Source organism: Peromyscus eremicus, chromosome 16_21 (assembly GCF_949786415.1).
Source record: "Peromyscus eremicus chromosome 16_21, PerEre_H2_v1, whole genome shotgun sequence".
Classification (NCBI taxonomy): Eukaryota; Metazoa; Chordata; class Mammalia; order Rodentia; family Cricetidae; genus Peromyscus; species Peromyscus eremicus.
The window spans coordinates 22,309,150-22,332,140 of NC_081432.1; the positions used below are offsets into that span (position 1 = coordinate 22,309,150).

The window sequence follows — 22,991 nt, forward strand, 5'->3', positions numbered from 1 at the left end:
CTAATTCAGATGGACTTCTCTAGATGCTTCAAAGACACTGAAGATTACATTGGTATGCTCGGTGAACCAGCCCTTCACTCGCCCTTGTAGAGAGCCACGCTAGCACACAATAGGAGTACTGCGGAATATGATGGCCGCTTATGGTTTCATCTTGTTTGGGATATGAATGTAACAATTGCTTTGGCTCCTGGCTCCTTGACACTTGCTCCATGGAAAGTTTTTAAATGTCAACTTGGGTAACAACACATTTCTATTCTATAGTCATGTTCTTTCCCAATCGAACTCTGGTTTTTCTCTTCACACTCTGCTATCACCGTGATATTAAAAGGCTGTGTTAACAGCGATCTCTTTTCTTGTTGATGAGCTAAAATGCTTTGAATTTTTAACCTTCCTCCAGTAGCTCACAGAAGCCTTCAGGGCTACTTTTGCTCCTTTCAGTTAATTTTAATTTATGAAATAGGATACAAGGCATTTAAGCCGTGTTAACTCGCTTTAACTTTGTCGGGGTTTTGGAACAGATCAGAAAAGCAGAAAAGAGATGACTGTTTAACTTGTCTATAAATTTGCCTGTCAAAAAGTCTCCCTGGGGGGAAGGGGTGGGCAGCTCTTCCTCAAGCCCCTGACAACTGTGTCTACTCTTCACTTCCTTCCGAAACCAACCCAGGCTGACCCAGCAAGGCTGAAGGATTGTGAGCCTTTGCATGCTTCTAAATTAACATGCAACGTGCCTCTAAATTAACATGCAACGGCCTCCCAAAATCAACCACCAGCTTCTTTCAGCTCATTTCAAGGCAATAAACATTTATTGAGCACATACTGTGTTGGAAACAGTACTGTGGGGATTTAAGAGATAAAAAAAAATGAATAAGCTCTGGGATGGTGATGTGGGTAGCACAGGAGTGGCTGTACCATAGCAGGAAGAGCAAAGTGCTGACACTTCCGTCAGTACAGAGAAGGTTCTGCAGAGCTGCAAACAGCTACGAAAATGAAATGGGCCTTCCAAGAAGAGCCCCGAAGAACACGTGGCTTCCCACCAGGAAATATAGGGGTAAACCAGATGGTCCTCAACCAGGGGCTGGACTCTGGGTGGGAGATAGACAAGACAAAAAATTGGGTCTGCATACTCACCTCAGATATCAACTCGAAAAGAAATACTAAAAAGCAGGAAAAGAATTTAATGAACACGGCTGTCTTGGGAGGATGAAGGAGGGAGATGCTTTAGCTCGTCTGTGATGGTGGAACAAGAGTTTCTGGTTTAGACAGGGGAAGAATGTGTGCATGACCGAAGGGTATGTGTAAGTCAGTCTGTAGCCTGATTAACCCTACCTCTGTTCTGGTACTGCAAGGTGATTTCTCAGATGCCTTCATCATTTAAGGAAATAATCTAGTTCTCATGACATGATTTGTACTATTTAGGGGTACACTGTAATTTAATACAGTCATCATCATAATAAAAACAAATATATATATATATATAAATTTTAATAACACATTGTAGCTTTTATATAAATCATCACTTGTGTGTGTTTCTAAACCAATTCCCCTAACCAGTATGACAGAAAAGCAAATTTTTAGAAATTCTGAATAACTAACTCCTCCATGCACAATTTACCTGGGGTTTGATCAGTTCAAAATTATCCAGAAGCGAATGTCTTAGAGCCAATCTTTTACGTCGAAGAGAGAGGGGGTCACAAGATTATACATGGCTTATTTTCAGGAGCTGGCATGTTTTTATTATTACTTGTTTTACTGGGTTTTAGTCTCTTAAATCTTCATTTTTAGTTCATTTGCTAGGGATACTATAACCAAATGCCACAGATTGGGAAGCCTAAACAATAGAAACTTATTTTCTCATAATTCTAGATGCCAGAAGTCAAGAAAGTTTGGCTCTTTCTGAAACTATTCCTTGGTTTCCAGATGACCAGCTTCTAACCATGTCCTCACAGGTCACATGGACACATTCCTGGATGTCCACATACATTACAATCTCTATTATGAGTGTGTGTGTATGTGTGTGTGTGTGTGTGTGTGTGTGTGTGTGTGTGTGTGATGACTGTGTCTATGTGTGAGGGCACACACATACCCACATACCATGGCTCACAAGAGGAGCCAGAAGACAGCTTTGTGGAGTTGGTCCTCTCCTTCCGGGTTCTGAGGATTGAGCTCAGGTGCCAGGCTTGTGCAAAAAGCCCTTATGTGCCTGGTAATGGTGACCTTTGAAGAAACATCATCAGTCTACAGAGAGTTCTAGACCAGCCATTCCATAGAAGTGCAAAGGTCATCACACTAATCCAAAGGCCCAGTCTCTTACCACAAGAACACATAAACAAGACACACCCCAACCGTCTATTCCTGATCATTTTATGGAAGGGACAGAGTAGTTACCAAAAGACACTGTTGAAGTCATTGACTCACACCATTTTACCGTCTTACTAGCTGAATAATTTATCCCATCCCAATGGGCAGGTGCTGATGAGGAAGGTCAGACTTATAAATGATAAAGAAACAGAAGTATCCTGCGGGCAAATTTGTAATCCCCTACAAGCATCAAAAAGAAAGGCTACATCAAATGTTTATAGCTGTTATAAGATGCATTCTCACTTCCGAAATATTAAAAATGCAAGGTGGTGAATGTAGGAAATGTGTCTAACCAGAACAAAAAATGGTAACTTATGAATCCAAGCTGGAAATACAAATTGTTCCCTTTAAAAACAAAAACCCATCTGTAGGCTGGAGAGTTGGCTCGGGTTAAGAACATTTGCTGCTCTTCCCAAGGACCTGAGTTCGGATCCCAGAACCCACACCAGCCAGCTGGCAACCACTTTGTCATTCCAGCCCCAGGGGACCTGACAACCTCTTCTGGATTCCACAGGCACCTGCACTCATGTGTACAAATACACATACACAACATTCTTTAATGAAATAACTCTTAAAATCTACAAAATCACAAATCACATTTAGTAAGCCTTTATTCATAATGTTCACTTTCATGTCTATATATCATATTATATTTTTTTTAGCTATAAGGTTAGAAAAACATAAATGAGGCATGGTTTTAGGGCAAGGCTTGGGTCTAGAGGAAGAGTCAAACTCGCCACTGGCCGATACAACAGCCAGCTCAGCAATTTCTACGTTGCAATCACCTGGGAGCTTTCAAAATCAGTGCTTGGCCCTACTCCCTGAGATCCTTGATTTAACTAGCTTTGTGTGAGGCCTGAGCATGGGGATTTTTTAAAGCTCCCCAAATGATTTTAATGTGCAGTGAAGGTTGAAAACCACTGGGCTGACAGAATCCTCAACAGTAACAGGAATTTTCGGAGTTGCCTACTTAGCACTCTTCTCCCAACTGAGGCTTTTGTGTCTCTCATAGGGTTTGGCCACAAACCACTCCACCATGATTTGTATCCCATGAGGCTTTCAACTGAGTGTGAGATCGTACCCATTCCTTACATTTCCTCATGCGGTGAGTGCAGACTATCTCAGCAAGAAATCCATCAGTCTAGAATAGGGTCCTGAAAACGATCCCTGGGGAAAAACCTGAACACTCGCTTATTTCTGACAATAAGAAATTTGTAGTCTCATGCCAGGCCCACATGTTTATATATTGTCTATGGCTGTCCTCATACTATAGAGGCATCATAATTGCGACAGATTAGCCATCAAATCTGAATTCACTATCTGGGACCTATACAAAAAAAAATAATAATAAGATTGCCATCATTGGTCTAAAGACATGGTCTAAAGGTTTCAAATTTCAGGCTATCTCCAGAGACTGCCAGGGGAGTCTATGAAGGATTGAGTCACATCTCAGGCAGTATAAATGACCACAGCTTCAGAGATGAAGACTTTTTTTATCATTTCCCCAAGATAACCATGATTATTCCCTTGCCTCTACTAATGAGCAGGTAGATCGTGTTTATCCGTTTCTAACACCTGGCTGCCTATAAAATCAGTTTGAAAGTGGGGAGAGGCCACATTTCAAAGCCAAGTTAAGTGTGCAATCTATGAATTCACAGAGGAGAAGACGAGCTGTGATGGAAAAATAAAAACATTGGCAGTGGTACTAAATGTTGTGGGACAGACTTATCATCTCAGCACCCAAAAGGCTGACAAAGGATGACATCAATGTTGAAGCAAGTAGGAAAATACCAGAGTCTGATTTAAAAAAAAAAAAAAAAGGTCTAGGGATCAAACTGAGGAGAGGTGAAGGGGTACAGCCCCCCTGACACCTACCCACAGCTCATCTGAGAGATCCCAGGTCTGGGGGACATCGTGGACATTCTGATAAACTTGTCATCTGTGCTCCAGCTGGATTCTACGGTGCTTTAATCAACTAACTACTGGCTTTTCTTAGTCTTATTTTCATTTTAAAAGTAGCTTCCTTTTTTCTGAACTATCTGTTTCTCAAGAAACACTCCAGCCTAGCAACTTTCCCATGGGAGCGGTTTCCTGGCAGTAAAAGATTCAGGAGTTGAAAAAGTCACTTTATTAGATATCAACTCAGCTATTCTGAATCACCTTAAACTTTCAAACATTGTGGAGGCAAACTAACTTTATTTCTTCATCCTGCCATTAAAAATAACATCATTATACTTATTAAGCATTAAGCCTGTAAGTATTTCAAAGGCATTTAATTTACTAACTTTTAAGATTATATCTTACAATCAAAAATCCAATATTTGCTTAGACAAATATTACTCTACAAGAACATTATATGTGCACAGAATTGTCTGCAGAATTTCCTTTGAACCTGTGAGGTGAATCGTGGTATCGGGTCTATTGATGGGATAATCAGCAAGGGTACACAAAGGAAGCTTATAACCCTTCTACTTTCCTTTCTCTTGCTGTGCTAACACTCTGACCAAAAACAACTCAGGGAGAAAAGGCTTTATTTGACTTATGGTCACGGTCCATCAGTGATAGAAGTTGGGTCAGGAACTCAAGCAAGAACTTGAAGCAGAATCCATGGAGGAATGCTGCTTGCCGGCTTGCTCCGTGACTGGCTCAGAGGCCCATGCTTAGCTAGCTTTCTTAGACAGCCCAGGACACCTGCCTACAGATGGTATGGCCCGTTAAGGGTTGGGCCCTCCAATGTCAGTTAATAATCAAGACAAGCCCACCGCAGACATGCCCACAGGCCAAATGTGATCTGGGCAATTCCTCAATAGGCTTTCCTCTCAAACGATGCTAGTTTATGTCAAATTGACAAAACTAAGACCCAATCACAAGTAAATGACAGATAACAGAGTTCATTCAATACGGTAATAATGATAATCATAAAGTCATTTCTTTTTCTGAAAGAGATAAAGGGCAATTCTATTCTTGAAGACTAAGAACCCAAAAGTGGCAGAAGTCCTTCTCTGCTACCCAGAAGCCAATCAGGTCAATTTGTAGAAGAGTGGGAAATGGACTCTTTGGACCTCTTCCTGCTATTTGTATAAACTGATGTATGTGACTGCTTATATACCTAAATGCTTTCCTTTGTTTCTTTCTTTTTTCTCTTTCTCTCTTCCTTTGTTTGGGTTTGGGGCTCAGGGAAAAGAAAAAGAAATATTGCTGAATTGACATATGGCCAAGTTCTCCCTAAGATGGCTGGGAGAAATTAAAAATCTAGTGTTTAGAGGAGCTGTCACTGTGACTGTTCATGTCTTTCCTTGTGGTGGTTTGAACAATAATGCCCACCCCCCCGTGGGCTCATAGATTTGAATACTTGGTCCCTAGCTGGTAGAAATGTTTGGGAAGGGTTAGGGGGTGTGGCCTTGTTGGAAGAGGTGTGACAGTGGGGTGGGCTTTTGAGGTTTCAAAAGACTTGTGAGATTCTCAGTGTGTTTCTCTCTACCTCACAACTGGGGATCAAGATGTGAGCTCTCTGCTGTTCCTTTGCTCCGCCATCATGAACTCTAACCCTCTAAAACTAAGTCAAATTAAATGTTTTCTTTTATAAGTTACCTTGGTTATAGTGTCTTATCACAGAAATATAACAGTAACTAAAACACTCTTTTTTAGCATCTGATATGACTGCATTATCTATATATCCACTGCATAGCTCTACAAATACAGTCACCTCCCAAAGAAAGGATGGTGGAGGAGTTAAGAACATGATATCACAAGATATACCAAACTAGTAGATCGGTTTTTAAAGCTGAAATCATTTAATGAGCTGTGACTTCAGAAAGGGCTGGATGACCTGATTTTTCTATGTGTAGCACGTGGTAAGATTATTTAGGAAGGAATTTCCCTTCATGTACCAACACTGCAAAGCCACCTTAAACACTCAAGACTGGAACCTGGGCCAGCAATGAGCCTGAATAGACAAACTCTTTTTTTTAAGATTGTGTGTGAGTGTGTGTGTGTGTGTGTGTGTGTGTGTGTGTATGCTATGAAGACCAGCAAAGACCATTGCAATGAGCCTGAATAGACAAACTCTTTAAGATTGTGTGTGAGTGTGTATGTATGTATGTCTGTGTGTGTGTGTGTGTGTGTGTGTGTGTGTGTGTGTGTGTGTGTGCTGTGAAGACCAGCAAAGACCATTGGATCCTCTGGAACTGGAATTATAGATGGTTGTGAGCTTGCTGCTTCCATCTGGGAACTGAATTAAGGTCCTCTGCAAGAGCAGCAAGTGTTCTTAACCACTGAGACATCCCTCCAACTCTGCAGGAAGCAACTAGCTTCTTAGATCCCTGCTACCATCTATACCTTAAAAATATCCTAGAATTTACCAGCATGGCTCAGATATCCATTTAAATCTTCCATTCTTTCATAAATTTATTGGTGTTTATCTAAAAAGTAGCAAAGCATTACACTTTGGCAGTGTCTTCAGACTTCACTCTTGTGAAGATCCTCATGCATATGTGACACTAATAAAATTTTTTGCTCATCTCATATTAATCATTTCTTATATTGACTGGTTTTCTAGATCCACCCAAAGAGCCCACATAACAACTCATGGGCAGGAGATTTCACCCTAAGGAGGGTGGTTGATTCTGCCCTCCCCAGGCCTCCTGGCCTGGGACCAACAATAATAGGACCAGTTAATGATCATCTGCCAGAGGCCAAGGAGCTTCTCAAAAACCTGTAAGTTGTCCCTCAGTTTCCCCACCCCAGATAAAGTAAGATGTGACTAGGGCAACAAAATGACTTGGGTGCGGATGGAGACTTAACCAAAGGAGGCAGTGAAAAAGCAGTCGCTTGGGGTGTTGTCCTCTGAGCATCGGGCAAGGCTGCACATCCAACATTCGCTTTGGCCATCGTATTTGCTTTGATAAAAACAGTAGAAGGGGGCTGGAGAGATGGCTCAGAGGTTAAGAGCACTGGCTGTTCTTCCAGGGGTCCTGAGTTCAACTCCCAGCAACCACATGGTGGCTCCCAACCATCTGTAATGGGATCTCGTGCCCTCTTCTGGCTTGCAGGCAGAACATTGTACACATAATAAATAAATCTTTAAAAAAAAAAAAAAAAAACAGTAGAAGTAGAAGTAACATATGTGACATTTGGATATGTCAAGGCTCCTTTTCATGGTTCATCCTGTCCTCTTCCCCGTGTCGACAATGAAGATGAACTCTGTCCTCGTCTTGGTCCCTGAGTACTGGTATTGTCCTGTTCCCTTTGTTGACAGTGAAGATTAACTCTGTCTAAGCCTAGGTCCCTGAGTACTGGTCTTGATCAGAGGCCCCGGCTAACTCTCAATAAATCTGTATCTTAAACATGAAATGAATTTTTATTAAGCCTCTGAGATTTTAGGGTTGTCTCAGCATAACCTTGCTTATGCTGACTCATGCAGGAATCATAAGATATTCTTAGTCTTGACCAATGACTATTGTCATAGAACACAAAAAGGCTATCCCCAAGGGAACTCCCATAAAAATATAGGAAGGGGGCTAGAGAGATGACTCAGTGGTTTAAGAGAACTGTTGTTCCTAAAAAAGAGGATCTGGGTTCAGTTCCTAGCACCTACATGGTGGTTCATAACCACCCACAACTTCCATTGGGGGGGAGTGTCTCATGTCCTTCTTCTGACCTCTGTAGGTAGCATGCACCCACATGACATAAATACATACATGTAGGCAAAACACTCATACATATAGATATAGATATGTAGATACTTAGGAGATGGTATGGAAGCAGAAATAGGACAGAGCCATGAGGTATACAAGAGTTAGTAGTAAGAGCCAGAAAAATCATGTTCATTACTGTTGCTCTAATCCTATATTTACCTCTTAAAAACGTGGAATATATTCATATCATAAAATACATCTGAATTTTGCCAAAAAAAATCTTTATAACACTTTATAAAGGGATTGATTATTTTATTTTAAGAGATTTTGAGATTCTTCCTTTAACTCACATTCAACATGGATCTGACACACAGAAAATTATATTTTGTGGTAAATAAGATTATTGATGTACCCATTACCTAATGACTACAGCACGATCTAGCGTTTTATGTCCCCCTTCAGAGAGACAGCACAGAGGTGTAAACTCCTTGAAGCACAGTTCTGCATAAATAGACTTTCTGCACTCCACTGCCACATTCAGATCTGGAAAGTGATAAAATGCAGATGCCTGCAGTTGCAATCATAAAACCGTAATTGCTGAGAAAAAAATTATTTCTGACCCATTGGAGGAATTTATTGCAAAGGGATGCGCTGTGTAAGTTATCACACTGAGAAAATGAAAGCGAATGATTGAAATATATCCCAGGCTGGGCCTCCCTGCAAAATGATCTAGTGATTTACCTGTGCTCAAGAGAAAGGGGGGAAAAAAGATTAAAGATAAATCAAGTTTGGTAGGGAAGATTCTGACTACTGTAAAAAGAGCAGAATAAAGATTTATGCATAAATGAATTAAGAACTTGGAGTGACAGCATAGTTAGTATTTATGACCAATTACTCCAAAAATTAAAATGTAGTTTTGATTTTGAATTATGTGCCAAGATAAGTAATTCCTGTGCAACCTCATGAGCAAAAGAATTTGACATAAAGATAAACAATGAGGAAACATGAGAACATTTTAATGGGGCTACTAAACTGGTTACTTTAGTGTAGAGGAGATGTGGTTCCATTCAAACACATTTAGTATGATCAGTACTGTATCATCTACTTGTATGTACCATACTATTCAAACCAGGAACTCTCTGGAAGAGCCTAGATAAGGACAGGACCTAAGAGTCTATTGATAAAGAAATCAATAAGATTTGATATATATACATGGATATTATTAAGTTGTTTTAGAAAAAGGAATTCTTACCATCTGTCAACATGAATGAACCTGGAGATTTTATCATAAATAACGTTTCCATTATTATAGTAAATAATGTCTACAGGCACAAAAGGAAAGTACAATACAATCTCACATAGGTGAAATCACAGAATAGCATAAAATAGTGGTTTTCAGGATCTTAGAGATGGGGGCTATGAGAAATGGGAATTTTGACCAAAGGATACAAATTTTCAGTCATATGATGATTTAAGTTCTGAGAATCTAATTTCTGAATAGCATAGTAACTATAGTTTAACAACACTGTTTAATATATTTAAAATTTAATGAAACAAATGTACAGTTTAGATACACTTTAAATGGCTTTGCTACACAAATACAAAATAGTACTTATGGACAGTGATGAATATATTCATTAATTTGGCTGTGGTGATCATTATATAAAGCATATATATATATATATATATATGAGTACGTAATTCTATCAATTAAATGTTTTAAATAAAAACTAAACATTCTGGGGAAAAATGATAGTATATCTAGCACAATGCTACACAGGAAAAAAATCAATCTTCTTGTAACTTAAAGAAATTACTTGTGTGGACAAACGATATAGGACAAAATTGACAGATGAGGTGCTGGAAAGATGGCTCGATGGTTAATAGCACTTGCTGCTTTTACAGAGGACCCAGACTTTGAGTCCCAGCACCCATCTTAGGTGGCTCACAACCACCAGCAATTCCATCCAGCCCTAGCGTGTCCACCTTTTGTGGACCTGAAGGCATCTGCACATTCCTGGCTTGCACACACACACACACACACACACACACACACACACACACACACACACATATATATATATATATATATATATATATATATATATATATATGCCAAGCATAAAGTCCTATAAGGCCAGTTTTTTAAGATATTAATTATTAGACTTTAAAATACAGTGGGATTTTACAAGGAAAACCCTATGATAATGAAAACCAAGTGTGTGTCCAGATAATTCTGTTGTGGCTAGGACTCTGCTTTATGAGAAAGTTCTTACACACAGTAGCTAGTCCATAAATTATTAATATTTGTAATTTCATATGAGTCGAATATTGCTAAGACCTATAAAAAAATTTTCAACTGGGGCATTGGCAAAGTGATATGCTGAGCCTCTTTTAAGAAATCAATATACATTTGAAAGCCAACAATGAGCAAAAAAGATAAAGTTAACATTTCATTAGCATGTGACTGAGAACTATCACAAAACAGGCTCTGTGTTGCCTCCTTCCCTGATCTCATCTGCTGCTGTTCGGGGGGGGGGGGGGGAAGCATGCACCCAGGTGCCACATCAAAAGTGCCTCACATTAACATAATTGCACTTTTTAGGAGAGTTTTATTTTTTCCAATCAAATAAAATTCTTTCAGATCATTTTTGTCCTCTTAACTTTCTAGGTGGAATCAATACCATTTAGAGAGATGGTTATGGTAGCTTTAGCACATTCTAAGACACATACAGTTATGACCACTGTATCTTTTCATGTGAATTCCTATGGACTGATATGGCAAGGTACTTGACCAAAACATCTACGAGTTTCTGTTCATACATAAAGGGTAGTTTCTAATAGGATGTGACACTGCATTCTGGTGATGCCAGCACAGGAACCCCCAAATGAGGCAAAGGGATTGAGGTTAGCCTGGGCTACACGGGGCAACTCTGTCTCAAAAACCAAATAAAATGCAGTTTCTCCACAACCCCTTCTCCACTCATAACAATATAGCAGCATCCTTTATGATTATTGAGTTCTAAGTGACCAACTCCAATGTCACATTGTCATGGAAAAAAATAGGCAGTGACATTAAGTACTTACCATTCAGCCACCTTCAAAGTAAAGGTCATTTTTCTACTCCCACCCCTTGTAAGTACATAGGAATTGTGAAGGTTAGTTTTTTGGTCAATTTGACTAAGCCAAGGTCATTTGAGAAAAAGGGATCTCAATTAAGAAAATACCTCCATCAGAAATTCCTGTAGGCAAATCTTTGGGGACTTTTTTTGGTTAACAGTTGATGTGGGAGGACTCAGCTCACTATGGGTAGTGCCATCCCTGGGAAGGTGTTCCAAGGATGTTTAAGAGAGCAGACTGAGCAAGCCATGGGGAGCCAGGCGGTAAGCAGGATTTCTCCATGGTCTGTGCTTCAGTTCCTGTCCTGATTTTGCTTCCGGATGGACTGTAAACTATAAGATGAAATAAACCTTTTCTTCCTCAAGTTGCTTTTAGTCACAGTATTCATCACAGCAGTAAAATGCACAAACTAAGACAGGAACAAAAATTTTAGTTGTAAGAATTCATTTAAGACCATCCCCGTGGCTGGGCACAGCTCATACCTGTCAGCCTACCACCAGAAGGGCTTAAGGCAAGGGGATCATGCAATGGAGGCTAGCCTGGGGTACTTAGTGAATTCAAGTTCAGTCTCGGTTCCAGGGTGTAAGGCCCTAGCTTAAATCCACCTCTACAAAAACTTGGTGATAAATATGAGATCATACCTTGCCCACTTACTGAATATTTTTGGCAACTAATCATAAGGAAATAACCCATGTACATAAAGATGTTCAGCATGGAAATGTTTACTCTCATTTTAGACAGGATCTCTTGTTCCCCAACTGGCATCTAACTTGCTGTTGAGGTGAGGGTGAACTTGAACTTGATCTTCCTGATTCCACCACCTGAGTGTTCTGGTTACCAGGGTGTTGCCACTGTGTTCGGTTTTATGAGGTGCTCTGGATCAAACCCAAGGCAAGTATTACTCTATGAACTGAGCTACATCCCCGGCCAGCAATGATTGTAATAGCCCAAAAAAGCTGAAAATTTAAACATCCAAAAATGTTTGGATGAGTGGCTACTTTAAATAAAAGCTGTCATGAAGCTATATGATATGAAACTAAGCTGCAATTTTGTTGAATTATTCTTATAAAGGATGGAGTTTGACAATATGGCTCAGAGGTTAAGAGTACTTGCTGCTCCTCCAGAGGACATAGGCTCGGTTCTCAGCACTAACATAGAGGCTTACAACCATTTGTAACTCCAGTCCCAAGGGATCACCCTCATCTGTCCTCCAAGGGCACCAGGCACGAACATGGTACACTGCCATATAAGCAGACAAAATAGCTATGAACATAAATAAATCTCAAACTTTTTAATGGAAAAATTGGGTTGCAGATATATTTCAGTGGTTAGAGTGCCTGCCTAAAATGTTGGTGAACTTGTGTTCAGTACCCAACACAATAAAAAAGAGAGAGAATGGACTTATCGAAATACCATTTTAAATGGAAAAGTAAGATACAATCTATATATACAGCATTTTCTCCACTTTATGTATATATGTATGTATGTGTGTATGTGTGTACTTGGTAGTTAATTTTCATTGTCAGCTTGATATGAACTAGAATCACCTGTGAGGAAGATCTCTAACGATGTCTTTGGAGGATTATCTTGATTATGTTGGGTAGGAAAACCCATCCTGAATGCAAGCAGGTACGATTTCATGGGCTAGGCTCTGAACTGAATGAAAAGGAGAGAGCCAGCTGAGGACTGGCAGATGAGCATCAATCCATTGCTCTCTGCTCTTGACTGTGGATGCAATGTGACCAGTACTGTCAAGCTCCTCATAGTGGTTGAATAAGAATGACCCCCATAGGTTCATATATGTGAATGCTTAGTCACCAGGGAATGGCACTATATGAAAGGATTAGAAGGATTAGGAGGTGTGGCCTTGTTGAAGAAAGTGTTTCAATGAGGGTGGGCCTTGAGGTTTCAAAAGCCCATGCCAAGCCTAATGTCTCTCTTTCTCTGCCTTGGGTCAGTAGGTAGGTCTCAAGTACTGCTCTAGCACCATGCTTTCCATGTTTCCCACCATGATGAGACTGGCCTAAACTTCTGAAACTAGAAGCAATCCCCCTGCAGCAAGCTTTGTTGTTGGCCACCAGCTCACAAATAATGACACAGAGACTTCTTATAATTATTGAAAGCTTGATCTTAGCTTAGGCTTTCCCACTAGCTCCTATAACTTAAATTAACCTATTTATATTAATCTATGTTTTGCCTCATAGTTTTTTACCTTTCTTTTATTCTGTATGTTTGACATGTTCTGTATATCCCTCCATGTCTTGTTGGTGTCTCACATGTGTCTTGATTATCTCCTCCTCTTCCTCTCTCTGTGCCCAGAAGTCCCACCTATACCTATGGCCTAGCTATTGGCCTTTCAGCTTTTTATTACACCAACCACAGCAATATACTTTCACACAGTGTACAAATATCCCACAACACCTCCAATCAAATGCTTTCTTTTGTAAGAGTTGCCATGGTCATGGTGTCTCTTCACAGCAATAGAACACTGACTAAGATTCCTACTGCTATAACTTCCTTGCCAAGCTGAACTGCAACCTGTAAGTATGAGCTGAATAAAGTTGCTTCAGTCATGGTATTTTAATCACAGAAATAAAAAAGAAAAATAATATTTTTCAATATATATTCATATATATTCAATGTAGACACACATATGTGCATATATATATACACATATTCAATATAGATATATGTATATGTTGCCTAGGCTACCTCATCCTCCCAAATAGGCAGTGTGGCAGGCCTGCACTATATTATAGTTCTAGAAAAAATTACCCACTATTTTACTGTCTTAGAAGGAAATATACTACTATTTGTCTCTTTGTAGTAAATTGAATGTGTTTTAATTTTCTTTGCCCTGCTCCAGGGAGATTCTAATTTTTTAGTGAATTTTGTCAGAAAAAAAAACAAAAATAAAGCCAGACATAATAATGCACCCAGAAGAGAGAGGCAGGAGCACTCTGAGTTTGAATTTAACCTGGGAGAGAGAAAGAGAGATGATAGGTAAGTAGGTAGATGATAGATAGATATGAAGATGGTAGGTAGGTAGATAGATAGATAGATAGATAGATAGATAGATAGATAGATAGATAGATAGATAGATGATAGGTAATTTTTTGTCTCTCAACATGAAAGCATTCAGTGAATGGCTTAAGTAGTGTTAATTTCAGGTTTTAGTGCCTTTTAGACAGCAACAGTTAATATAAAACTCAGCTATCACCAGTAAGAAATGTTTTAAATTGCCTTCCCAGTAGTAGGTCTCAATTTGTGCTCAGTGAAAACATGTCCTATGTCTGTCCTCAGAGCTGTTTCACCATGCATCCCACAGAAAAGACAAGGACACTTTTGGATAATTGGACATAAGATCGCTGTAGTTTTTCCCACAAGTAAACCTTGAGAGTTCAGTGTTTTTGGAAGAAGGGATCTGGGTGAATGATGTAAGGTAGGCCAACGGGGGAGTTTTGCTTTATCAGTTTTGGTGTTAAAGGCAAATATTTGGATCTATATCAATGTATAGATTCCTTCAAATTCTTCATCAAGAAAATCAAATGCTCAGTGTGAGTGGGATGGGGATAAAAAACGGTAATGGGGTGAATATGATCAAAATACATCTTATACATGTAAAAAAATGATATAATGAAATCCATTTTTGTACCTAATTTATGCTAATAAAAACATTTTTAAAAAAAATTAAAAATCCAATACATAAAATCAGGTCTTACATGATGACTAAGTCAGAGAATCCTTATTCATATGATCAAATGATTATTTCATGGAAGACTCTCACAGAATTCCTTTAAATAGCTGCTTTTCTCCCACATTTTGATATTTTAATTACAGTTTACTTTGTGACAAGTGAGATACCATGTCTCTTAGGTCAAATCACTGAAATCCTCTACATAATAAAGATGGTTCGATTATATTAACTTGCCTCCGTTTTCATGACTATAAGCAGGATAATTTTTATGTAGCAGTGCTTTACAAAGTATACATACATCTGGAGTCAGGGAGATGGTTCAGCAGGCAGTCACTCACCACACGAGCCTGACAGCCAGGGGAGAACTGACTCCACAGGTGCCCATTCACACTCATCCTGTGCACACATGCACACATATATAAAATAATATAAAAATGTTAATTATATACACTTCTTTTTTTGTTTTTTTTTTTAGATGAAATTTCTCTGTGTAACAGCTCCGGCTGTCCTAGGACTCACTTTGCAGATCAGGCTGACCTCAGACTCACAGAAATCCACCTGCCTCTGCCTCCTGAGTGCTGGGATTAAAGGCATGTGCCACCACTGCTCGGCATACATACACCTCTTGACATTATGATACACACATATAATCCCAGCACCAAGGAAGATGAGGCAAGGGAGTCATGGGTTAGAGGCTACTCTGATCTCATAGACCCTATTTCAAATGTGTGTGTGTGTGTGTGTGTGTGTGTGTGTGTGTGTGTGTGTTAATATTGCAGTTGGTGCCAAAAAAAGAATCTGAGGGAAAACTTTCAGAATTATATTATTAATATCAAATACATACTTTTATTTTTAATACCAGCTTATTTGGAAGGATTAAGACAAGGTCTCCATGTGTAGACCTGACTGGCATTGAACTCACAGAGATCTATTGCCTGCCTCTGCCTCCTAGGTGCTGGGATTAAAAGTATGCACCACCACACCCAGCTAATACCAGTTCAAATAAAGGATAATTTTATGTGATGTATTCATTCCTATTTAGAACCAAATCTGCCCTTCGCTCCTGGCTACTCCTGCCATTTTAAATCCTGCGAAAACACAGTTGTTGCGCACTGCAATACCCAAAGTGCTCGTACCTGGATTATCAGAGGCTCCAGCAGCTTCTCAACAGTGACTGTCTGGATCTGCAGATCCCGAATGTCCATATTCAGGGTGGTTGGTGTTTCTGCCGACATGGTGCCTGTACACAGACACACACACAGAAAAAGAAAAAACCATGCTTATCAGCAAGGAGAAATTTTTCCCAAGCAGAAGGTCCCTGATCATCATAAAGTGAGACTTCTATTTGGCACTTCTTTTCAGTCCTCTGAAGCTCAAGGTGCCAAATCCACCATCGGAGAAGCAAGAGGCTCCCAAGCTGTTCACTGTTCTTGTGCTGCCTGGGCTTAGCTCTAACGAATGCTAGCAAGTTCATAACTGACTTTCAAGTTTGCCAAACGGGTTTCCCTTTGGTCAGCAGTCTTAGTTGAAAGCTATTGCCGACCTCTTGACCCTTCTCTGACAGTAGACAAGTCATCTGACTTCCATGAACTCATGATGCTCAGGCACTCCGGAGGTTCGCCCATTCTTGTCAAGACTTAGATGAGAAGCCTGAAGACATGTGATGCGTGTCTATGTGTTTCCAAGGTTGCTTCTTTGAGAGTTTCGATTGTAAAAGGAGGTGGGGGCAATTTTCTTTCTCAGATAGGAAAGAAACTAATAAGAATCTGTATAGCTATTAGAGAAAAGGGAGAAGGCCATGGGAAAGCAGTGATATTTGGACAAGATGTACTGGTTTGAATGAGGAATGTCCCCCACAGTCTCAGACATTTGAGCCCTTGGCTCCCAGTTATTGGCACTGTTTGGGAAGGTTTAGGAAATGTGACCTTGCTAGAGGAACTATGTCACTAGGGCCGGCTTTGAGAGCTTAAAGCCTTACCCTACGGCCAGCTTGCTCTTCCTGCTTTGGGCTTGTGGTTGAAGAAGCAAGCTCTCAGCTTCCTGCTCCTACTACCATGCCATAGCTCGCTGCCATGTTCCCTACCGTCCTGGACACTTCAAGCTCTAGAACCATAAGCCCAAATAAACTGTTCCTTCTATGAACTACCATGGTCATTATGTCTTATCACAGCAACAGAAAAATAACTAAGTCACCAGACATAATAAGAATAATAATTATTAAGCCAGGCTTGGGAGAGAGAGGCAGATAGATCTCTGTGAGTTTGAGGCCAGCCTGGGCTACAGAGTGAGTTCCAGGACAGCCAAAGCTACACAGAGAAACCCTGTCTCGGAAAAAAAGAAAAAAGAAAAAACTAAGACCAAGGACTGGCATGATGGCTAGGACTGACAAGCTTGAGTTCAAGCCTCAGAACCATGCAAAGGTAGAAAAGGAAAACTAACTCCACAAAGTTGTTCTCTGATCTCCACACTGACCATATGCACACATACCACTGACCATAACACATTAAATAATTTAAAATAAGATCAAGATTAAAAATGAAAAAAACGTAGACATTGGCCTCTGACCACCAAACACACCTGTACCTGCACATGCACATACACATGAACATGTACACACACACACACACACACACACACACACACACACACACATACACACACACACGAACCAATCACTGAGATTTTATATAAGAAACCATATATTCTTTTTTTTAATTTTTATTTTTATTTTGCGATACAATCCAGTTCTACATATCAGCCACGGATTCCCTTGTTCTCCCCTTTCCAGCCCCCCTCACCTTCCCCCCAGCCCACCCCCCATTCCCATCTCCTCCAGAGCAAAGCCTCCCCCACAGACTGAGATCAACCTGGTAGACTCAGTCCAGGTAGGTCCAGTCCCCTCCTCCCAGGCCGAGCCAAGCGATCCTGCATAGGCCCCAGGAAGAAACCATATATTCTTAATCACATAATCATGATTGGCATTTCATGACATACTGAAACTAATGTATCATCCATGAAGATTATTAACTAAATTACTAGATCCACAAATCTGTATTAACCTTTACCTTGTCAGTTATCACTCAGCAAGTATTTACTCAGGTCCACAGAGATAAAGAAAATATATATGTCTTTCCTATATCAACTTAACCTACTTTTAAAAAATTAAAAAAGCGGAAGTTGGAGAAATGGCTCAGCAGTTAAGAGCACTTACTGCTCTTTCAGAAGACCTGGGTTCAGTTCCCAGCACCCACATGGCAGCTCACAACCATCTGTAACTCCAAACCCAGGGGATCTGACCTCTCTTCTGACCTCTGTGGGCACCTCAACACACATGGTACACAGACATACACTCAGGCACACATACATACACATAAAATTAAGATAAATATTTTAAAAATAAGAAAAGAAAAACATATAACCCACAGAAATATGAATCTATCAATAGAAAACCTTCTTACTTAGCATCTACCTACTCTCCCCCAAAGTTTACCACAGCTAAAGGCTTAGTGAACTGCCTCTCCCCCCACCCCACAAAAAAAAAAACCTAACAATCCCTCTGAAACCATGAGGGGAAAAAAAGAAAGCATGAGGGTGCTCTGGTTTTTCTGGTTAGTAGTTTTTAATTATAAGGGCGAGTAATTATTCTCTTTTTAATTTATTAATTGGCTATAGACAGGTAGCTAAGTGGACAAGTCCAGATTTATATGATAACAATCTTTCCAAGGCTCTTTCTAGTCTCAATAATCCTCTGTATCAGAGAGAGAGAGGAGACTGAGTTATTCTCTTTCCTATATGTGTTTTCACCCATATAGAGAGACACATCAGAACTGTAAGGTGAAGCCCATGTGCCTGCCCATCCCTCTAGGGAAAGTCTCCTCCCACTCACCCCCAGACTTTCCCTTTCCCCTGGCCTGGTTCCATCAAATCAGCACCTGGTTCCTTGTCAATCCGCCCTACCCTACTGGGTCCATCCCAGGGATCCATAAATGTGCTACTGTATCTATTCAAAGGTACCCATGGCCTCCATGTCATGAAGACTGCTGTCTAAGCGGTAAACCTGATACAGAGAGAGAGAGGAGACAGAAACGTCCTATAAGTAAGAATCATATATATGGGTTCCCACCTTTATGTCATAATTTTCACATTAATAACAAAACTTGTTTAAACAAAAACAGAAGCAAATGCTGTAGAGTCCGGACATCAGAAACCTCACTGCTCTTCAGATGTCATCCCACATGGTTACTCTCTATATTTTCTTTTCTTTCTTTCTTTCTTTTTTTTTTGTTGTTGTTTTTGTTTTTCGAGACAGGGTTTCTCTGTAGCTTTGGAGCCTGTCCTGGATCTCACTCTGTAGACCAGGCCGGCCTCGAACTCACAGAGATCCACCTGCCTCTGCTTCTTCAGTGCTGGGATTAAAGACGTGTGCCACCATCTCCCAGCTCTTTTTTTTTTTTTTTAATTGTTTTGTTTTGGTTTGGGTTTGGGTTTTTTCTTTGTTGTTTTGTTTTTGTTTTTGTTTTTTGTTTTTTGTTTTTTGTTGTTGTTGCTGTTGTTGTTGTTGTTTTGAGAGAGGGTCTTGCTATGTGGCCCTGGCTTTCCTGGAACTCTCTGGCCTTGATCTCATAGAGATCTGCCTGCTTGTGCCTATGAAGTGCTGGGATTAAAGGTGTGCACCACCACTCATAGCTCTACGAATACATGTTGACACATACACATAAATAAATTGTAATAAAATTGTAATGGCTAGAAATCATAGCAGCTGTGGTTACCTACACAAGATTGTGCCTGTCAACATTTCATCATGGATGTGGGAAGGGTTCATAATGCCCCAACCTTCCCTGTTGGCACTTAATGGTTGCTGGGGACGGGGCATCATTTTCTTCAATGGTATAGCTATTCCACACTATGCCCACACTCCAGTAAATAACCTCCTACTGATGCTCATGCAAGCATCCCCAATTAAACTCAGTGGGTCACGTGCACACAAAGACATGAAAGTAGGTGGGGGAAGAGGGATTTCAGGTAGAGGTAGAAAGAGGGTGAGAGGTGGTAATGTAATGGGAAGGGTGAAAATCACTGAAATTTTTATATACATGTATGAAACTGTCAAAAATATTTTAAATGTATATCTGAAGTAGTCTTGAGAATAACAGAAATTTTCTGAAAGGCTCTCCCCAGTGACTTAGCATCATATTTATACATAATCTAAATACTGAAGTTCAAATGTGCTTATAATCAAAACGTGGTTATAATACTTCTATTCTTTCATGTGTCTTCAGTGAAGTTTAATATTTAAAAAACAATGATAATTATACTGAATGTCTCAAAGGAACCAATTATGACAAACTTAATAATTGATAAGAGCATTTAAGTACAACCATACGCTCTGAGGTTTTCTATACTATCAAAGGCACCAGGGCACACTGTTCACTTCCTAGACACTATCAAAACACTGTATAGTCAACACAAGAAATTTAAATACACAACCTGAAGTGGGAGGAAAATGATACTTTATAAATCGAGTGGGATGCTCTAGGGTTCCTCCTGCAGTTTTCAAAATAACTACAATATATTATATATTATCTACTTACATTAAATGTTGACAGTTTTATATAAAAATCACCAGCATAGCTGACTGCAGAGACAGAACAAGTTTTCTGAAACATAGCACTTTTCTAGATAGTTCTCTTATTGAACATAATCCAAACAGCCCGCTTGGGGCTCCCTCCCCACTTCAAGGCAATCAAGCGTGTCCTTGTTCTCGGTCTATGCTGAACTCCATCACAAGTCACTTACAAGGACTACTTTCCCTTTACTTCTCGTTTGGTTTTGGTTTTGAGACAGGGTCTCACCCAGTCAAAAGTTCAGACTGGCCTAGAACTCACTATATAGCTCAGGCTAGCTTCAACCCTCCTGCCTCAGCCTCCGAAGTTCTAGGATTATAATCATGAGCCATCATGCCTGGCCCTCCTTTACGTTTTTTTGTTTGTTTTTTGAAACAGAATTTCTCTGTGTAGTCTTGGCTGTCCTGGAACTCACTTTGTAGACCAGAGTTACCTCAAATTCATAAAGATCCTCTTGTCTCTGCTTCCCAAGTGCTGGGATTGAAGGCATGCACCACCACCACCACCCAGCCCTCCTTTATTTTTTAAAAGCCAGTTTGGCTTAGAAATAATTATTCAGGTTGTATTAGGTAATGTAGATAGAGATGGATGGATGGATGGATGGATGGATGGATGGATGGATGGATAGATGGATGATGGATAGATAGATAGATAGATAGATAGATAGATAGATAGATAGATAAAGAGAAATCACAAGTGTATCAATAGTAGTGTGCATTACTGTTAGGTGATGTGTGATATAGTCACAATGGCCTTTCAGTTTAGACTGTGACTATCATATGTCTCTCTCCTTTTCACTGTAAAATTTCCTTTTTAAAGGTAAAAGCAAAGACTCTTTTCTCAGACGTTCTTTCAAAATATACAAGATATTCTTTGAAAAAAAAAAAAAAAGAATCCTAGCATTACTGACAAAGGTTTTCTCTTAATGCAACATCACACTGGAATGCTTGGGTTTGAGTTTTGTTGTTGTTTTGTTTTTTGTTTTTTGTTTTGAGACAGGGTTTCTCTGTGTAGTTTTGGTGCCTGTCCTGGATCTTGCTCTGCAGACCAGGCTGGCCTCAAACTCACAGAGATCTGCCTGGCTCTGCCTCCCAAGTGCTGGGATTAAAGGCATGTGCTACCACTGCCTGGCTTGAGTTTGTTTTCAATCATTCTACCTGTCATTTTCTTTCCTTATAACAAAGACGTATCAAAATTGACAGAATAGTACCATGGTGGTCTACTTTTATGTGTAACATGGTTTGAATAGGAATATGCCCTCATAGATGCACATGTTTGAATGCTTGGCCCACTGGGAGTTGCACTATTGGGAGGTGTGGTCTTGCTGGAGTAGGTGTGACCTTGCTGGAGGAAGTATGCCACTGTGGGGGTGGGCTTTGAAGTCTCAGAAGCTCAAGTCAGTTTTTCCTTCTGCTGCCTGCAGATTGAGATGTAGACCTCTCAGCTCCTTCTCCAGCATCCTGTCTGCCTGCATGCTGCCATGTTTCCCACCATGATGATAATGGACTAAACCTCTAAAACTATAATCCAGGCCCAATTAAATGTTTTCCTTTATAAGAATTGATGTGGTCATGGTGTCTCTTCATGCAAAAAACATCGAAGACAGAAGTTGGTACCAGGAGTAGGGTATTGCTATGATAGGCCTGACATGCTTTTGTTTGGAGGAATGTGAACTTTGGGAATATGGATTAGAAAAGCAGTTGAATGCTTTTCTAATTAAGTGGGGCTTAATGGGCCTTACTAGTAGGAGCATGGAAGACAGTGGTGCTGAGGGTGATTGGAGCTGTGGGGGCCTGGCTCAAGAGGTTTCAGAGGAGAAAAATTTTAATATGTAGCCTAGAGATCATTGTTATGATATTTTGAAGAATGTAGCTAACTTTTATCCCTTGTCTGAAAAGTTTGCCTGAGACTAAATTGAAGAGTTTTAGAATACTTCCTTTGGCAGAGGAAATCTCAAAATAGTCTAGTATTGACTCTGCCATATGGTTATTAACATTCACTCTTATGAAGATCTATAATGATAAGGAGCAAGCTGAGCAGGAGAAAATGCAAAATGTACAATTTGAGGAGAAAAGGGGGACCAGAAAGTAGAATGGAGCTAAATCCTGTGTTCAAGGAGATAAACAGATTAAAGGAAAACGTGATATTAAATGAAATAAAGGGAGTAAAGACCTCAGGGCAAGATCCCACTCAGCTAAGCTTCCAACTTATTAAAAGGAATTAAACAACAGCTTAGGTCCAGGTATGGTGGTAGTGGAACATGCCTTTAATACCAGCACTCAAGAGATAGAGGCCTGCAGATCTCTGAGTTCAAGGCCAACATGTTCTATAGAGCAAATTCCAGGACAGCCAAGCTTAGGCAGCAAAGGAAACCATGAAAAACAGAAAATTGGTGAAGATATAATTGAACAAGGGGGCCATGTTCCAGCCCCAGCAAGCAACAGAACTTGGCAGCTTTGGCCACATGATTAGAATCAAGGATACAAGAAAGGGGTTATGGAATCTCCCTCCATGACTAAGGAAATCTACTAAGGTCGGGCATGTGGCAGGGGTATC

At 40.0% G+C, this 22,991-nt stretch overlaps 1 protein-coding gene across 7 annotated transcripts in view; it reads right to left on the bottom strand.

The window, feature by feature from the left end:
* The window catches only part of Ctnna3 (catenin alpha 3), a 1,349,586-nt gene extending 1,333,539 nt beyond the window's left edge, over positions 1-16,047 (bottom strand). For all 7 annotated transcript variants that reach the window (XR_009383445.1, XR_009383447.1, XM_059281472.1 and 4 more), the window contains exon 1: positions 15,948-16,047. Coding sequence is in view for 5 of the 7 variants with exons in the window: in XM_059281472.1 (XP_059137455.1) it covers positions 15,948-16,046 (99 nt within the window). In the remaining 2 variants the exon portion in view is untranslated. The remainder of the gene's footprint in view (positions 1-15,947) is intronic.
* Positions 16,048-22,991: the final 6,944 nt, after the last annotated feature.